The following is a 21,110-nucleotide window of genomic DNA, read 5'->3' as shown; positions in this document are numbered from 1 at the left end:
TAATTGGCACTCATACCACATCTTCTTATATCTATTTAGTCTCTGTGTTAGTATTTTTTGTGCTTCGTGTCTTTACTTTTTGTGTTAGTATTTTTTGAAGTAGTTGTGCTGCTATACAACTGTCCTGTGTCAAGGTTAATTTGAGCGCTCGCAATTATGTTTAACCCCGCCACAAATTGAATGTGCCTATTATTCGGTATTTATTGTCGGTTGCTGTCCTTCGTTTATTGGTTTGTACAGAAATCAGGTCGTTGGTTTTCTCGTTTGAACTGTTTTATATCTTGTCATATCGGGGCCTTTTAAAGCTAGATATACGGTATTGGTTTTGCACATTGTTGAAGGCCGAACGGTGAAATGCAGTTGCTAATATTTACGTCATTTAGTCTTTGCTGGATAAATGTCTCATTGGCAATCATAACACAGATCATTTTCATATTAAATCCGTGTGTTTGTATGTCCGCTTGTCTGTCTGTTAGTGTGACACATGAACAGACCAAATTACTTTAGTTAATTTATTATACATTATTTATCCAAATCACCCTGCAAAGAGGACATTCCACGAGGATTTTCAAATGTCAGATATGTATGGGACAAAGGTCAGATATGGGAAAGTGTGCAAGTCAAAACAATGTTCGCATGTGCACAATATCGACTAAACGGCGCACAATCTTTCTTAAAACGTTATCAACAGTAATAAAGCCTATAAAATTACTTTCGATAAATTATTTCAACTTCATATATTTTATTACGCAAAGAGTTGTTCACAATATCGCTTTACGCTACATCAACGATGCTAAAGTTCCATCATGCAGTTTGAATGCTATTTTTTTTTTTAAATTCAATATCAAGTCTAAATTTACTTATTATGAAAATTGCATTTGACGAAGTATTTCTACAAAACTATATATACGTCACTATGTCTTCCTTATACTTGATACCACAGATTATTTTGATATTTTTTTAACTTTTTCTTGAAGAGATTAAGAAAAGTGGCGTAAAATAAAATAAAATTACCAATAATGTCCATTTTTGGACATCACTTTATTGGTTGAGAATAACAAAACTATAACAAACGAGACAATTTCAATTTTTTCTTTAATAATGCAACAAGGAATTTATATTATCTAAATGGTAATTGATTCGACATACTTATACCAATTATAGACTTAAACAGTAAAGCATCTAACCTATTTAACCAAAATTTCACAATAGATTTTTCTCCTTTCCCCACTTTATATCTATTTATCGGCTGCTTATAATGACACTAAAACGCAAGACGAAAATGTCTCAGTTGTTTCCCTTTTTTAATTAACAATGCATGGACAAGGGACTTGCACACAAATGTAAGGCTTATAAAAGATGGCGATATATTTCTTCTCAAAGGACTTGGATGGGGGACTTTTTCTGCATTTTCTGTTTTGTAGGCCTGTTTTAGAATATGTGCTTAGTTCAAACAAAAAATATAAAATGGAAGTCTGACGTATTCTGAAGGTTGTCACACAGATTAACCTCTCAAAGTTTCTGTCATTGAGAAATGTTACGGAAAGGAGAAAATTTAATTTATTGAATTTCAACGAAATGTTTAATACTAAAAATACAACATAATGAGTCATGTTTTGTCATTAAGTGAAATATGACCAGAAATACCTTAGATCAATAAATATAATAGGACTACAGTTACACGGTTTACTACCATTAGATCGGTACATCATTTGAACTTCTCCAAGGATACTATATAGAAGCAATTGTATTAGCATGCTTAAAATAAATGATAGATGTAGATGGAACATTCAGTTTGAAAATTTTGTAATTGTGTTTATTTAAAAACTAAGATGATAGTTTCATCAGGCAAAAATGATCTTCGATCCTTTGGTTTTGATAACCCCAAACGTTTTATTTTTTTTTACTTCGTCCATTTTTTCAGTCTAGCGTTGGAAACAAGTCAGTTAATATAACTCCAGTTTAGCGAGTTCAATGTGAGACGATTTTTTTAAGAACCTCAACGTGGTCGTTGAACTTGGAAGATGAACTCCTTATTGCACAGAAAATATTATAAAAGTTTTGACAGACCAGAAAAACAAACTAGAGGCTCTAAAGAGCATGTATCGCTCACCTGTATCTACTGTTGTTTTGGAAATCATTAGAATACGGTTAAAATCATAATGGATACCTTTATAATGATTGAGGCCATGTTTGGTTTAATTTGGCCCAGCAGTTAATTCAAAAGCAGAAGATTCTTGAAAAAAATTACAAAAATTGCCAATAAATTGCAGAAAATGACTTTAAAGGACAATAACTCCAAAAGATGTCAATTGCCAATTTTGGTCATGTTGACTTATTTGTAGATCTTTCTTTCCTTGATATTTTTGCTGTTTACAGTATATCTCAATCTATAATGATATTCAATAAGAACCAAAAACTGCAAAATTTCCTTAAAATTACCAATTCAGGGACAGCAACCCAACAAGGGGTTGTCTGATTCGTCTGAAAATTTCAGGGCAGATAGATTTTGACCTTTACAAATTAACCCCCATGTCAGATTTGCTTTAAATGCTTTAGTTTCAGAGATATAAGCCAAAAACTGCATTTTAACCCCATGTTCTATTTTTAGCCATGGCGGCCATCTTAGTTTGTGGGCGGAATCATTGGATACATTTTTTTTAAACTAGATACCCTAATGATGATTTAGGTCAAGTTTGGTTTAATTTGGTCGAGTAGTTTCATAGGAGAAGATTACAAAAATTAACGAAAAATTGTGAAAAATTTACTTTAAAGGGCAAGGACGACGGACGACAGACGCCAAGGGATGAGAAAAGCTCACTTGACCCTTTGGGTCAGGTGAGCTAAAAACGAATCAATGGAAAAGGCTTGATATTTACGAAAATTATGTAAATTAAGAAAACCAAATTACTAAAATTGAACGAAATAAAAGATAACGATAAATAAAACCAGGAAGAAGCCACCGTTAATCCAACTGATGGGTATTACTAATTCACATCAAACTCGAATGATAAATATGTATCTTTTTTTTATTAGAAATAACAAAGATTTTTTATTAAAAAAAATATTTACATCTAAGAGGTAGGACATATATGGTGCAGAAAATCTTTTACAGAATATAGTTAAAACAAACTTCACAGTTAGAAAAAGACAAAATATGCGTGAAAGTAAAAGTAACCTAGAAGAAATTACTAAAGGTTTTAAAAGGCTTGAACTAGATCCTTTTGTATGTCAGAACGAATTTGAACTTACATAAGCAACACGTGTGGAAAAGGATTTGCATACCCTTCCGGATCACCGTAGATCATTACCGGTTTTTGGTGTGGTTCGTGTTGCTGAGTCTTTAGTCTTCTATGTTTTGTAGATTGTTGTTTTTCATAAGCACAACTTAGAACTAATCTTAGTGTTTTTTTTTTTATTTTTTGGTCTCTGTTGAAGAGTTGTCTCATTGTCAATAATACCATATCTTCTTATTTTTATAGTTATAGTATTTTTTATGAATGTTATCGGATGCCAGTTTAAGTTATTGTTGTAGAAATATCCCCAACCATCAATTTTAGAAGCGTAAGATACCAAAGGGACAATAGAAATTCATAAGTGGAAGAGAAACTGACAACGCCATGGCAAAAAAGAAAAAACAAACAATAACTAAAATTTGCATCTGATATCATTAAGCCGTTATTTAAAAACTAGGGGGGTCCAAATAATTTGGATAATTACCGAGCTATTTGTCTTACATCGAATTTAGGAAAAGTGTTCACCTCTATACTTAATTCAAGACTTAATGCTCTGTCAGACGAGATCGGGATTATAACTGATGCCCAGGGTGGTTTTCGAAAGGGGTATTCTGTCCAAGTTAGCACATACTTACAACTTCTCGTCCAATCAAATTGCTTATATTTGCCTTCTAATTTTCATAGTACATACTTTTTCCATGTACTAAGTAACTACGCATGAATGACCACAAGGGTAAGATTTCATTGTATCGTAATCAAGATATTAAAAAAAAATTGCTACTGGCTATTTTGAAATAAACGCTGTGTTCCAAATTAAACTAAATAGTTTGTAATTAGTTTTCAAATTGATTTTTTAACATCCTACTATTTAATCTTAGGATCTAAAAATGTTTTTGACGTTTAAAAGTTTCTTTCATTTAAATAAAGAGTAACAAATATGATTTTTTATACCTTGATTAGAGTACAACGCCATCTGAAAATTGTAATCATTTATCTTCCATGCAATTACTTTGTACACAAAAAAGAGTGAACCACGAAACCTTGTGAAGGGAAATTAAAGCAATTTGATCTATTTCGATATGAATTGATTGATTATTGGTTGCTAAATGTCCAGTGACAAATATTTCATGCATGAAAACTATCCACTAGACTACCTATGGGTACATACCAGGGCAAATCCAGTCATTTTTAAAAGGGGTTCCAACCCGAAATAAAGGGAGGGGGGGTCCAACTGTATGTTCTCATTCAAAAGCATTGATCATCACAAAAAGGGCGTTTTCCATCCCCCTCCTGAACTCCCCCTCCCCCTTTTTGGATCCGCCACTGCAAACTATCTATATGTGTAAAATTTATTATAGTTTTAGTTTTTATGTGAAATTGAAAAAAATGTTTTCAAGAATGTAAAGCTTCCATTGCAATTTAATTATTGCCTGCTTTTAGTCAATTTATTTTGTCATCTTACCATGTGAAGAAGTACATGTATAAAAAAAACCCGCTTTATGTCAATAAACATACTTACACCAGCAGCTACCATCTTTTCATTCTGGATTCAATATTTTACAATGATACCAGTGAGTAGATTTACAAAACTACGTAAATGAGCTACACTTAGTCAGCCAAAACATATCAATAGACTAATTACAGAATTACTCAAGTTGTAAATATGTGCTAAATTGGATAGTGTATGGAAAGGTATATACTATGAAATTAAGAGCTCGGGGCAAGCCCCTCGCTCTAAATTTCATAGTATATACCTTTCCATACACTAACCGACACATAGTATGTTTGTCATGCATGCATTAATTTCATTACATTTGAGTTCGGGAAAGAAATTATTTTGCGCTTTTGTAGATTTTAGAAAAGCTTTTGACACAGTGTGGAGGGAGGGACTATGGCAAAAACTATTAAAGTATAACATTGGTGGGAAAATGTTTTAAGTTATATTGAGCATGTATACAGATATAAAGTATTGTGTTAAAAATGGAGAACTAAAAACAGATTTTTTCCCGTGTGAGGTAGGTGTAAGACAGGGAGAAAAAATGTCACCCTTTCTCTTTGCCTTATACCTGAATGATTTGGAGGAATATCTGGATGAACACTCTGTGGATGGTCTAAAATTTATGAATGAAAAAATTACAGAAAATCTTGATTTGCATATCAAGTTATTTATTCTTCTGTACGCCGATGACACAATTATTTTTGCGGAGTCGGCAGAAGGGTTACAAAAGGCTCTTGATGTGTTTGAGCAATATTGTTTTGAGTGGAAAATCACTGTTAATGTATCAAAAACAAAGATTATGATTTTTTCAAAGAGAAAGTTTAATAAGAATGTTACTTTTAAACTACGTAATGAAATTATTGAAATTAAAGATTCATATGTTCATCTTGGTCTGCTGTTTAATTACAACGGAAATTTCTTTCAAGCTCGGAAAAAATTGGTAGACCAAGATCAAAAAGCACTTTATGCTCTTTACAAGAAGATACAAAATATCTCACTTCCGATTAATTTACAGTTAAAATTATTTGATGCATTGGTGGTTCCTATTTTGACCTATTCCTCGGAAATATGGGGGTTTGAAAATAAAAATAATACTGAAAAATTACAGTTTTGTAAGCGCAGTTTGGGGGTGCGATCATTTACGCCAAATTTTATGGTGTGTGGGGAACTTGGAAGATTTCCGCTTGAACTGCAGATCAAGTTAAAAATGGTATGTTTTTGGCACAAGCTAGCAACAAATGATAAAAAACTATCGGGTAAACTGTATAAGTTACTTTGGTACATGCATAAGCATGAAGGTTATAATTTCAAGTGGTTTAACTATGTAAAATCTGTGTTAAATGATTGTGGCTTTTGTGAACTATATAATAATCCGGGGCAAGTTGATTATAATTATATTAAATGTAATGTAAGGCAGCGTCTCCAAGACCAGTTTATTAAAAAATGGTTCTCTGATATAAACAACTCATCAAGCGGGGATTTTATTTACACTTTAAAGAAGAGTTTTGCTTAGAACCATATCTGTTAAAATAAAAGCGGGGTCATAGAGTAAATATATGTAAATTAAGGGTATGTAATACACAATTTCCCATCGAAACAGGAAGATGGAGAAATGTACCGCGAAATGAGAGAATTTGTCCACTTTGTCAAGCGGGTCTTGTGGATGTATACCACTATATATGTAAATGTACCAATTGTTAAGTTAAGGATTTAAGGAGGAAGTTCATACCTCCATATTATTTAAAATATCCAAATGTAAAAAAAGTACTAGGCATGCTTAAATATTGTAATAGTAATGTGCTGTCTAAGCTGTCAAGTTTTGTTCAAAAGGTAGAAAAGATGCTTTTCTAATTTAAAACTGTAATAAAAAAGACTTATTTCTGAAGATGTATAATTCAACAATGTATACTGTTTGTATTATGAACTATGTTGTAATTAATATTGTATATAATATGCTCCTGTTACGCAGTCTTCTGCGGCTGGGTTTTCTTTAATAAACTATGAAACTAAAACATTCATAAACAACACTATAAGATTAGTTCTAAATTGTACTTAGGGAATTGTTAATGTGTGTACTTAAACAGCCATTGCCTGGGTTCAAAATGATTTGTGTTAAAGGATGCAATAGATTATAGTACATAATAAAAGGATGACTGGATTATTTTTCGACCTACAAATTATAAATGCTTTTAAGAACCTCTAAGATATTGCTTTATTTCTAAATTTGCAAACGTACCTCCCTCAAAGTATATATTCGGCTAAAGCATCACTAATTTCAAATAAACTTAGAATATATCGACCAGAAACACTTAGCTATTAAATAAAACTTACCTCATGTAACCCTTAATACTAATATTCACGAAAAAGTTGCGGGAGCTAAAAAACGGAAAAGGCTCTGGTTATGGAGCCTTGTGAAATACAAAAATCATTAAAAGCGAGAAAGCATAGAGCTTGATTTATGCCTAAAAGCTTACAGTTATTTAGTTATTCCAGTTTGCCGATCTTGTTGCTAGTTGTGATATGGCGGTATTTATGGTATGTTTTTATTTCATGTTAACCCATTCTTACTTGCGTTTGTAGCAATATATAAGATAATGGTCATGGTTGTTTGTCCTTCACAATTGTACCTAATTGTAATGTTTGGTGTTCAAATTTTGCTGCTTTGGCGTTTCTAGTTATCCTTCGTTTTTTTTTTTCATTACGACATAAAGAGGTAATGTTCAACAAATCCTTTACATGTACGGGGATTACGATTGTTTATTAGTACCAAATTTACCATTAAATCTGTAGAGATAATCCAATTGGAAGTATTGCAATAAAAATCTAATTTCGGACAAGTTAAATTCCTGTACTACCAAACAGAATAAGTTACTATTGCAGTAAGTAATAACATCAAAACTACTACAGTAGGTTACCTATTGGAAACTACTGCAGTATGAAATAACATTCCAAACTATTGCAATATGTAACAAAGTCGAAACTACTGCAACATGAAACAAATGATTGGAAAACACGATTTCAAACCATTAATGTCAACTTAGCAAAGACAACTTATTAATTAGCAACTTATCAATTGTCATTTTACGAGGCATGTAGGATTCATATTGATTGTATAGCAGATGGTATCCATCTTAATCATTTTATACCAAATAGTTTGAATGCAATTCTTCATTGTTTACATTCTTCATTGTTTACTAGACTAGGTAATATGATATACTTTATCTATTAAAGCTTTGTTGTTAGAATTATGGCGATAACTCATGAAACTTTAACCAGTTTCCGGTTGAATTACTGTAAAAAAAATAGAAAGACAAAAGCAAAGAATAACGAAAATTTATAGATGTGCTAACTTAGTAGCATGATGTTGCGCAAAAATTCTGCGAGGTAAAACGTATATACAACATTGGTCGAGACTTTCGTTTTTAGTTTGGACTGAGTCAAAACTAGGTTTGGCACTTTTAGTTGGTCTAGACAAAGCAATTAATCATTAGGCTTATTCATACATGTACGAGTTCAATGTCATGGAAATTGATATAAGATTAAAAATATTGCAAGCTTACTTATTATCATATTCACATTTAATTATGCGCAAATATCAAATTTTATCGCATCACGGGTAAATTATGACGTTGAGATTGGTTAAACGCCGTCACGTGGTGACCCCCTATGGATCCGTAGGGGGTTAGTTAATTTCATAGGGGTTCATGACGTCACGTGTACTGTTAATGGTAACGTCATCTATTGATGTTGTATTTCATTCTTAATTGTTCTACAAAACGCGGCAGAAAAAGTCCCGCGGGCGATAAATTCGTTATACGGTTCGCTACTGACCCCTACGGATCCATAGAGGGTTAGTAAAATCCATTGGAGATTCGGCCTTCGGCCTCACCCCCTATGGGTTTTACTTACCCTCTATGGATCCGTAGGGGTCATTAGCGAACCATATAACTTATAATGTGTACACATTCATTTACTTATATTAAACACATAACGTTAATAGAAGCAAAGGGCGAATATCAAAATGTACATCTATTGCACAGGCGCTTGGGTTTATGATACAGAATTTTTTTTTTTTTTATTTTGCTGATTAAAATATTCAATTTTCTATATTTATACTACATATCTATCACTACTGCGCATGTCTCACCTAGTTTCGAGTGATTTTACCAACTTTGAGACAAACCCCCATTTTACTATCCACACTAAGAAACAAAAAGGCAACTAACTCGACGCCATCTTGCGTGCTATAAATAAATAATAAAATTGACCTACCTGGATTCCCCATCGAATTTTATGGAAAACATGCCTTTCTCGCAGTCCGATCGCAGACGTCGTTTCTATTTATCAAATCGGTACTGTTCGTAACATTTTTAGTCCATCTCAAGCATATAATAAAAAGATTTTCACTATTTTCACTAAATTCAAATTTACGTGCCCGGAAGTTTACTGTTAATATTCAGGGGAAGTTACTTTTTCCAGAACTTTTCGTAAAGGAAAGTAATATTTTCCCGGACTTTTTCGGAACATCTCTGCAAGTACACATGAAACAAATAAATGGATACGATGATTTCCGAACTAATACTGAATGTAAACAAACAGATATGATGGACGAAGAACAAGATCAAGCCTTTAATTAGATTGTAAGTGCAACCCCCCCCCCCCCCCCCCCACAAAAAAAAAAAATAAAATAAAAAAATTATGAGATCAAATGGTCCACGGATTATTTTTTTAATTCTTTTCATAAGACAATTTTGTGTGAGTATTTGTATATTCATAAATTACCATGAAACTATGTTTTCCTTCGTAATTTCTTATTTTGGTTGACTTGCCATTATTTCTAAAACAGATCTTTTCTTTTTTCAGCAACGAAAAAGTTGCGCCTTTTTTATAATAGTTCGGAAATCATCGTATCTCTTTATTAGTTCCATGTGTACTTGCAGATTTGTTCCGAAAAAGTCCGGGAAAATTACTTCCTTTTAAGAAAAGTTCGGGAAAAAGTAACTTCCCCTGAATAGTAAACTTCCGGGCACGTAAATTTGAATTTAGTGAAAATAGTGAAAATCTTTTTATTATATGCTTGAGATGGACTAAAAATGTTACGAACAGTACCAATTTGATAAATAGAAACGACGTCTGCGATCGGACTGCGAGAAAGGCATGTTTTCCATAAAATTGGATGGGGAATCCAGGTAGGTCAGTTTTATTATTTATTTATAGCACGCAAGATGGCGTCGAGTTAGTTGCCTTTTTGTTTCTTAGTGTGGATAGTAAAATGCGGGTTTGTCTCAAAGTTGGTAAAATCACTCGAAACTAGGTGAGACATGCGCAGTAGTGATAGATATGTAGTATAAATATAGAAAATTGAATATTTTAATCAACAACAAAAAAATTTAAAAAAAAAATCTGTATCATAAACCCAAGCGCCTGTGATCTATTGTACCAAACAAGAAAGGCCAAACTGGCATAGAACACGATATTTCGTTTTGGTTAAATGTTATCCACCACTATTTCGGAGAAAGTACACAACACCTAATAACATCTGTATCCTTCCAAAATCCATACAGAACGCCAATAGTAAAATGTCAATTTCACAATTTATTTTCGTCGCTATATTTGACATATGATAGATTTGGTTTTCACAAAACAGATGATTAATGTATTGACTCGTTTCATATCCATTCTTTTAATTAATTTTATAAAGAATCAAAGGTATAACCTTCAGTTCTGCGCGTCTACTAAATCATATTTATGTCGAGACTGCAGGAAATAAATCAACGGATCCGTTTTCTATGTCTGTGTGCTATATCAACATGCTTTTATATTGACAAGAAATATAAAAACACTATTTCAAGACAATTTAAAATTCAAAAATTTAGACTCAATATCAAACAGGTGACAAGAGTGGGAGAACACATAAACACATTAACTTGTTTATTTGTTTCGTTGGCTGTAGTCTTGTGAGCATAACATATACACCAATTACAATATATACAATTCAATTGTTCAGCCACAGACTTTCATTACGAACATAATCTGTAGAGTAGGATCTGCATACCCTTCCGGAGCACCTGAGATCACCCCTAGTTTTGTTTAAAAGGGACTTGTGTTACTCTTACTTTAGTTTTTAGTGTTGTTCTTTGTGCTTTTTAATTTTCAATGTATGTGTTGTGTATATCGGCAACATTCTTATCTATCCTCTGTCATAAAAACAGTGTTTCGATTTAATTTCAAAATGCTTCAGGGTTCAGGATCGCATAACCCTTCCGGAGAACATGACATCCTCCCCGGTTTTTGATGGGGATCGTGTTGCTCGGTTTTTAGTTTTCTATATTGGGTTTTGTAAACAGTTGTTTGTCTTTTGATTGATTTTGCCATGGCATTGTCAGTTCATTTTGGATTTATGGGCTTGAATATCACTTTGGTATCTTCCGCCTCTCTTTTATAACATCAAAATAATAAATAAAACACATTTTTTTCGCAGTTTTAAACCCTTTTTACATTGAATTGAAAACGATTTAAGGTACACAACACCTAATAAAAGAAATTCGGGCGATACATTCCCCATGTTGAAATACAGGTGGTAAATAGAATTAAAATTTATCCAAAAGAGGCAATCAGAAACATAAATACAAAATACCGAATATAGACAAATGGCCAAAAGAAAAAAACAAAAAGATCCGTTCACAAAACACTACAGAGAAAACTAAAGATTCATAAAAACGAATCCTTCAGAGGTACACTCAGCTGTTTCTGTAAATTTTGTTGCAGTTCGTGGCCCAATAGTTGCGAAAGTTGTAGTTAGAAGGTTCCCATAGAAATCTTCTTTGAAAAGTCTTCACAAGAAATAGTAAAAAAAAGTAAAACGTTATTCGTTTGTTTTTTACCTTATAATATAAAAAAAACCTGGATCAATCTTGAGAATATTTTAGAAGACCTGTCTGACAGTAATAAAAGCTCCCAGTCTCTAGTTTTTTCACACATGAATGGGAGTACTATATCAGCCTATGCTATAAGTTCAATAGAATTCAAGTTATTACGCAGAAAACCAAAACAAGAGAGTGTGGCCAATGAAAGCAATGTATTACACAATCTGTTATTTAATATGCATCGATATGCTAATTCATATCAGATGTATAATACATAATTCCTTTTAATTCTTTTGTTCATATTGCAAACTTGGATATGCTTTATTGCTCATTTCAAAGCTAAGACACTATAGCTACTGCATATTTGGTACGATTTCGGGTTACCATATGAGATTTTATCACAATTCAGCGAACACCGAAGAGTCCTTTGTGGTGTGTGCTTCTTTGAGTGATAAAAATCTCCATTTCCAAACAATGAAAATTTTTATTACTTAATAATAAAACAAGGTACGCTACCCCGTAATTATGATTTACAGACAAAAATGATTCATTGAACCAAATCTGTCTGGAAATAAACTACGCCAACGTAGATCTCACGACAGAATAAGAAATCACACAAAATACCTTATTAAACCCACTTTTCTTAGTTTCTAGTAGGTAGACTTCTACTAAATTATTTATCCTTCTGACCAGTGCATTTTCTACCATGAAAAATCTTTTTATTCAATACTGCAATTAATTCTATAAAAACATAGGCGTCAATTATTTTCGGAGTGTAAACAGTTCCGGTGAAGTCGCAGAAAAACTAAAGTGAATATACGATCATACAATTATTTCTGTGACAGAATTTTATGATTTTCAACCTTATGCAACTAAACTTGGAAAAATAATTGAACTTGTTTTTGATAAATCATCTGTTGTGTTAATAAAAGATTTTTTTATGTATAAACGATATAATAATCATTGTTCATGGACATGCATGCGGAAACATAGTTACGGGTTTTAATTTTTTTTTCGCTCTCCCAAATTTTAGGTCGTCAACTTATCGGAATTCCTATGGGAACTTACTACACATCTCTAATTGTATATATTTTTCTTTACTGTTAAGAATCTTATTTCTTGGAAGAACTTCAGAATGAAAACTTAATATTTTGACAACTAATCGACATTTTTAACAATAACAGTAGAGACTTTGTTGATGTGGTAATCCCGAGTTTATGAAATGTGTTAAATGTATTTATTGAGAAGAACTTCCGATTAATATAGCTAATAATAAAAGTAAATATTGCCCTTTTAGACACTGCGTTCGGTGTATGCCTACATATGTGTGATGCTTCCTATCTTTTCAAATATTTGTCCTCCCCAACTTTTAGTCTCGAGGGTACCTAAGGGATGTATTTTCATAGTGATACTCTACGACATGACCTGACTTTACATAAAATTTACTTATTTTTAAGAGTAAAACATTTCCATTACAGTTAAAATGGAAATTAGTAAAACTTCATGTCCTTTGATTTAAATGTTTTCATTCTATCGAAATGCATGGTATTCGAGACCTTTTATATCTCGTACACTACACGTAGATTGACTGGAAAGGCTTATCGTGTCGACACACATGTTTGTTACTTTCTCGATTATTTGTTTTTATCCATTAACTAATTACTCTGGGATAGGCCCTCAATGAAATGAAATATAGACAATAAAAAAATGGGAAGAATAGTGTTTCGAATTATTAGCCACTGTCATTCATGGGAAGTGTAGAAAATGATAATTCCATGCAAGTATGAATATTTCAGGTTGCATGAGCTGCACTTTTCTTGTGATTTATAGTACTATGTCCATAATAAAACATTAGATTACACTATCTATCATCTCCCTAGTGCTGTAACATAATCTGCAATATAATTTTATTTCACGCTTTACCAAACAGGTGCTAAAATAGTTTAACACAACGATATCGTAATCTTTACTATTAACAGAACTCAACACGAACGAGTCTTATTCTAACAGTCATAATAATGATATTTTACAACTGCTGATTGAGAAATACATCAAAACTAACAAAGTAATAAGGCTATTGTTTTTTGACACTATCGTTGATGAACTGTCCTTTGTGAATTAAGTCAGACATTTTGTGTAGGTTTATTACTGATATAATGCTTCGTTGTTTAAGAAAGAGGCGGAAGATACGAAGGGGACATTAAAAACTCAAAAGTCGATGAGAAACTGTCAACACCATGGCAAACAAAAGCAACGAAAAACGACGAAAAGATAAACAAGACTACAAAACACTACTTTAAAAACTAGTATGAGCAACAGGAAACCCCCAAAAACCGGAAGTGATATCAGGTACTCTGTAAGGGTTTCACATTCTAAACTCATAAGTCAAGATAAGGCAAGAGAAAAACATGTTCAAAGTTGCTCAGTCTTTTGTTTTCTGTGTAGTGTTTTGAAGAATGTTGCTTGTCTGTTCGTATTTTTCTTGATTTACCATGAAATTAATTGATGACTTTTGATTCTCGCTTTGGTATCTTCTGTCTCTCTCTTTTTGTTACTATCAAAAATCGTTTAACAAATTTATTTTGTCTTCCTTTTTCAGTTTCATGGGTTGTATTTACTTTCTGGATAATATTCATTCTATATATATATCGTACTTTTTTTATTATTTACGCCTCCATTAGAATAATAGTATCAGCAAAACGTTCTCTATCACCACAACCCCCTTCCGCTCAACAACTACTTGTTAGAGTGTATCTGAAAGTTGCAATAAGAAAAAAACATCGTAAGTATGTAAACTATTTTGTATTTACATTGTGTCATCATGGTCATAGATCAAATTTATTCGTTCAGTGTATGTTCACTTGTTTTTGTTAATATGTCTTTTGATTGAGTTTAGCCATTTCAATTGATACTTTATAGTGTGTCTTTCTATGTTGTGATGTTACACTATTGTTTCAGGTAGAGTGAAGGTTGGCGCCTATTAAAACGTTTAAACCCGCTGCATTTGTTTGCACCTGTCCTAAGTCAGGAATCTGATGTTCAGTGGTTGTCGTTTGTTGATGTGGTTTATAAGTTCTTCTCGTTTCTCGTAATTTTATATAGATTAAACCGTTGGTTTTCCTGTTTGAATGGTTTTACACTAGTCATTTTGGGAGGCCTTTATAGCTTGCTGTTCTGTATGAGCCAAGGCTCTGACTCTGTGTTGAAGGCCTTACTTTGACCTATAATGGTTTACTTTTACAAATTGTGACTTGGACGGAGAGTTGTCTCATTGGCACTCATACTACATCTTCTTATATCTATATATCATAATATTGTATTGAACTATTCATTATTTATTTTGAATATTGTTTACTTTTTAGACGAGCATTTAATCTATGTATTCTTTTTGTGATGTTATATACAGTTTTTTGTGTAACGAAAAGATGTATTCGTAAAATGTACCGGTATCTAATTCAAAAATAAATACTAGTTGATGTGAAATGATTGCCAATAAGACAACAATCCACCAAAGGCCAATGGACCAGAATGTATCTCCTGACACTGTTTGGAATACAAAAACGACATGTATATAGATTTTTCAGTTGTTTTTAAGCGTGAAGATTGAAAGATATGTCACATGTTTAGACATAATTTGTATTCTTTTCAAACGGGATGTATAAAGACAGACCCACATTCATTTTGATCTATAAAGAGGTTAACTTCTAACTTTTAATTTCTAACTATCCTACTGCCTGTCGATACATTTTTTTTTTGGCATTGCACAAGTCATGTCTTCTTTGATTGTCCATGACGTTAAAATACTAAATCCCTGGGATGTGTTTTAGTTGATTTTAGTCTCTGATGCATGATTTTTTATTATTAATTGTTTTTGGCTTTTAACTTGCTGTCAGTAACTTTGAGTACTCTCAAATCGTACTTTCTTGTTTATTTGACCTGTTGATACTAATTGTAACGCTTTTTTGTTATTTAATGTTATTCAGGGTTATATCTGGTATATATACCAGCTTTGATAAGTGTTTGGTATTACTGTAAATTTTCACTTTTTCGTACTATGAACATCAAAATTATTTATTTTGTAAAAATATTTCCTTTCTCTATTCTAACTGTACACATATACCTAACAACAAAATTATTTTCATTCACTTGTGTTTAAAGTAATTGCAAATGATTGATATTTTTGTTCTAGCATATTGTTTTTCTTATATTGTTTAACATTTCACAGCGGTATAACATGTTACTTTAATTATTCTTCCCTTAGTTTATTTATTTTGTATTTATATTGTATCATAGATCAAATTTATTTGTTCAGTGTATGTTAACTGGTGTTAATATGTCTTTTGATTGAGTTAAGCCATTTCAATTGATATTTTATAGTGTGTCTTTCTATGTTGTGATGTTACACTATTGGTTCAGATTAGGGTGAATGTTTGGTACCATTAAAACGTTTAAACCCGCTGCAATTGTTTTCACCTGTCCTAAGTCAGGAATCTGATGTTCAGTAGTTGTCGTTTGTCGATGTGGTTCATAAGTGTTTCTCGTTTCTCGTTTTTTTATATAGATTAGACCGTTGGGTTTCCTGTTTGAATGGTCTTACACTAGTAATTTTTGGGGCCCTTTATAGCTTGCTGTTCGTTGTGAGCCAAGGCTCCATGTTGAAGACCGTACTTTGACCTATAATGGTTTACTTTTATAAATTTTGACTTGGATGGAGAGTTGTCTCATTGGCACTCATACCACATCTTCTTATATCTATAAGAATACAACCGTATTTTATTTGATTTTACTGTAACACTCACAAACTTTAAACTGATCCACGCTTGCCATTATTACAGAAGAAGCATTGTCAAGTTAGAAAATATAGACGAAAAAGACGAAAAAATGTATTGACTGTTATTGAAGACACTAAACATTAAACAACAGTTACATATAAAGTATGGCTCATGATGACTCATTGTTTTTTCTCTTTTGTTAATACTTGTTTAGTGTTGAAGACCTATGTTTCCCTCAAAGTATGTTTAGTATATTGTGGTTTTGGATTGTTGTCTTATCAACGATACACTAAATTTGATTTTTTTTCATATAATATTATTATCTAAAATTAATGATTATTCAATGTTATTTTTATTTTTCTTGGTCTCGTTTTCATCATTCCACGAATTGGTTGTTATTGGTTACAACCATGTGCAGTGCTGTTTGACGGGTGCAACAGTGGAGCAGGATCTGCTTACCCTTCCGAAGCAGCTGAGATCACCCCCGATTTTTGGTGGGGTTCGTGTTGCTCAGTCTTTAGTTTTCGATGTTGACTGTGTTTTGTGTACTGTTGTTTGTCTTTTCGTCGATTTTCGTTTTTTTGCCATGGCATTTTCAGTTTGTTTTTGATTTATGAGTTTGAATATCCCATTGGTATCTTTCGCCTCTCATGTCTAATATGTTTTTGTACTTCTTGCTATATTTTTGTGGTATAAATAATTGGTAGAACAGAAGGTGGCATACGTGGTTATAACATATCACAAAACAAAAGTCTCAATGTTAATGAGTAAAGGAGATGGGGTATATACAACAACGAGACAGCAAACCAAACCGACACGAAAAATATACATTCACACTTTTAACTTTGCTTAAAAACAAAATCAAATCTATTCTGCAGAGCCTGTTTTATAAATATTGGATATTTTAAAGTTATCGGTTACAATGATGTTAGGTTGCATTCATTACAGAATGATGTGAACATATTGGTAAACAGTTTTTTAGACTTGAAAAAATGTGTGTATTTTAATGCAACGTTTTAAATATTATTACAACATTTAACATGTAGACTAGGAAATATAGATTTTAAGCAAAAATAAGCATATTCTTTTCTATTCGTTGTCCGTGTCAATTCGATCCGGATCAAATATGCGTCGTCTTTCACTGTCATTACCAACTCTCTGCTCTTTTCGTGGAAGAAATTCAATTATTATCGAGGTTCTATCATTGGTTTCACTATTAATGTAAGATCCTATCATTTCTGTTCCTGCTATTTCAAATTCGACATAACCATGGACTTCCTGTGGCCACTGGCCTTTAGGTGGCTGAACAATTATCATTGCATGCTTCCTACAACCTTCATCTGTTATAAATTTAGGATCCTCTTTGTCTGATATAACGATGTCAACTCTGAGTGGCTCCTCCCTTCTATGTTGGACTTCAGGTAAAAGAAAAGTATCATTCAGTTCTATTTGTTTTTTATCGCCGATATTGACAACGGTGTCAATTTTATAACTGATTTCAAAGATATCGCGACACCAGAGTTCTCCATCATGTTCATAACATTTGTCTATAGGCATGACGTCGGCTTTAAATGGTTTACTGACTGCAATACCATATGTATAATTACAGATACGAGATGATACGATTTTTGGTGTATGCCCGTAAATAACCGCTCCCCGAAGAACCGATAGACCACCTTCATGCGGTACAAAAACCTCTTTTTGCGGGAATGTTTGTGTTACGATATTTCTTAGTAATTCACATTCTGCATAACCACCAACTAACATCACTGCCGATACATCAGCACATCGTTTGTGCTCAAGAACCGCCTTCATGTCAATCACTAATTCATTTAGTGAATGTTCGAAAAATTCTTTAAAAAGTGCAAGATTTATTAAAAGTTTATCCCTCTTGACGCGAAGTTGATTAGCGTATTGTGAACTTTTTATGATTTCATGAATATTGCATTCACTTTCCTCCTCGCTGATTTCTAGCAGTGGAGCTGCTATCATTGTAGAAACAGTTTTATCGTCGGGTTTTGTAGGTCTGATTTTTGTTCTCTCAAAAGACCTCATCATTTCCATATAATCCATTGGATATTCTTTCTTAAATCTTAATAGACTTGGGCCTGAGAACAGTCGAAATAACATTTGTCTGTACGCCATATTGACCGAGTTACCGCCGTAGTCTCCACCTCTGACTTTGTGTATTATTTTCAGACCATATTCATCCAGCACCTCTTGCGCAGATATGTCAACTGTTCCACCTTAAAATGTATAGGTTCAAGTTGGTATGTTTGTTTGATTATGAAATTAATTGTATTTTTCAACAACAAATATGAATAAATAATAAAAATAGAAAACATATACAACTGAATTAATCAATTATTTAATTCAAGGGTGCATACAATGTGTATTATGATTAAAATATCCGTTATAAAAGATTGGATATCCTGACATGAATTCACCTCCACTGAAACTTAAGTCTGCAGGTTACCATTCTTTACGTATATTATTATTGGGAGACCTAGAAAAAATAAGATGAGAAAGTATGGAGAAACAACTGCTAACCAATTCAGAGCATATAAGGTAAATCCCGTAGTCTGAATAAGTTCATGCTGGTCAATATTACTGTACTTTTCAATGTAGTGTTTTCTTGTCTCTTGTTTGTCTTTTGACCCTGGATTTGTCGATCTTTCTTTACATAACGGAGTTAATTACGTAGTTGCTTTCTCCTCCACTGAGAGCTACGGTCATATTACTCATGTGAAAGTAAAAGCTAGTAATAAGTCACATTCAAGGAATTTTTTTAACGTTGAAATGATGAATTATGACTATTGTTAATGCAAAGGTTGTCATCAGTTACACAAATTTTATGACAGGTTAACAAATCATGATGGCATTCGTAAAACGTTCTTAGAGATGACGTCACCCTTACCATTCAATCCCTTCCTTGTCAGTATCAACCTTTTATTCAGGAAATTCTAATAAGGAAATGTTATAAAGCAGAAAGTGGAGTTAAAGGATGAGAGTGGCCATAGATGTGGCCATAGATGTATAAACCCATACATCTATGGTGTAGCTTATTTAAAGTTTATTTTACAAGCGCAGGTATGCAGTCTCAATAAAATCGTTTGAAGACGAGCTGAGTTGGTTTCCATTAGAACATCAACTGTTTTTGTCAGTATAATATCCAAAGTTTTCCCAATTCTTATCTGTTTTATAGAAACGTTCCGGGGTTTGGAAGATTCATAGAAGGCTTTATAGTTGGGTTTCCAAGTCTATCTCTGATTTAACACACACAAAATATATTGTTATGTGTTTGTCTAATATTGGGTCCACACCATATTTGTAATGCAGATAAGAGAGGCAACATTTGGGTCTTTGAGATAGATTAAATGAGTATTCATTCAAACGTTCAGTTATTGTTACTTTTAAGTTGTAATTAATAACAGCGATGATGTCACACAGATTTCCATTCGACCATATGGAAAAATTCATATCCGTATCATTTTAAGCTGAACTGGTCTACATCCAGTCAACAATATTATAGGACTAACCAACCAATCAAAAGTAGCTATTATTTCAAAGAGAAACACGCTTTGTAGTGGCAGGTTTGTTGTCATCAAACTTAAATCAGGCCGTTGGTTTTCTTGTTTGAATTGTTTCGCAGTTCGTTATGTCGGGGAGTAAAAGTCTTTGATAATGTAACAGTATCACGTATGAACATGATATAATGATGTAGAAGTATTTTTCAATATCAACTGATAAAGTAATATTTAAAATAATATATCTAGGCTTTTTGCGTCACGGTAGAAAATGTAATATAATTGTTACATTAAAATTTTGTCATTGGGAAAGTTGTTATAGTAAAATTATGAATTGTCAAAGACAAATTTTAATACAACATAATTATCAACTTATAGCAGCACACGTATTTGTAAATATAATCGAACTTAAACAGCTTAGTCACTAGTTTATTTATGTCTGGTCCCCGCACTTTGTTTTGTAGTCACCGATTTGGTTATTTTTACAACCGGCGCGAGTTATAGTGATGAACCTACAAAGGGTGTATTTTTAACGCTGAATGATGATTAATCTTAAACTTATAAATATTTTAGGTATGATTTAATTTATTTGCATTTTAGATAAATAAATCAGATAAATAAATCAGATAATTTATTTCAACAGCTTCAATAAACATGTGAAGTTAAATTCAAAAATGCGTAAATACACGTTTAAGTTTATAAATAAAATATATAACTCATAAAAATGTTGTCTGAGTATTTTGGAACATTTCTATTTAAAGCAAAGTATATTTTGACATTCTACAGTCCAAAGGCAAAAAATAAAACAATTACTTGAAGGTTGTCTTAACTTTGGGGCCAACCCCTTTGGGGGCCTTAATTTAATCTTCTCACATGTAAGATCACTGTTTTCCTTATCTAATGACAATCGCGATTACCAAGCCCAATAGATAACTTCAGTACGCTATTCTATGTCGCCCTCGAAGCTGGTGTGAACATTATTGTCCCCCGCGTAATGCGTTGCGGGGGACATGGAAATACCGTGCGTCCGTCCGTCCGTCCGTCCGTTCGATCTTGTTAGCGCTCTCACAGGTACTATTCTTGCCAGATTTTTATAAAACTTATACAATAGGTTAATATCAGCAATATCTCGGACAATTTCTATAATGGTGGCCGATCGACTTCTTTTAAAAGAGTTATGCCCCTTGGCAATATTAAATTTTTGGAAAATG

The 21,110-nt window shown here is 32.6% G+C and overlaps 1 protein-coding gene across 4 annotated transcripts in view; it reads right to left on the bottom strand.

Annotated features, from left to right (window-relative positions):
- Positions 1–17,240: 17,240 nt before the first annotated feature.
- Positions 17,241–21,110, bottom strand: part of LOC127730936 (heat shock 70 kDa protein 12B-like) — a 79,891-nt gene continuing 76,021 nt past the window's right edge. For 3 of the 4 annotated variants that reach the window (XM_052239566.1, XM_052239584.1, XM_052239575.1), the window contains one exon: positions 17,241–18,618. In XM_052239566.1, coding sequence (XP_052095526.1) covers positions 17,462–18,618 — 1,157 coding nt within the window. In that variant the 3' untranslated portion in view covers positions 17,241–17,461. The other variant, XR_007995394.1, reaches the window with a different exon arrangement.

Source organism: Mytilus californianus, unplaced genomic scaffold (genome assembly GCF_021869535.1).
Source record: "Mytilus californianus isolate M0D057914Y unplaced genomic scaffold, xbMytCali1.0.p SCAF_1, whole genome shotgun sequence".
NCBI lineage: Eukaryota > Metazoa > Mollusca > Bivalvia > Mytilida > Mytilidae > Mytilus > Mytilus californianus.
This window is presented reverse-complemented; position numbering and strand designations above follow the sequence as displayed.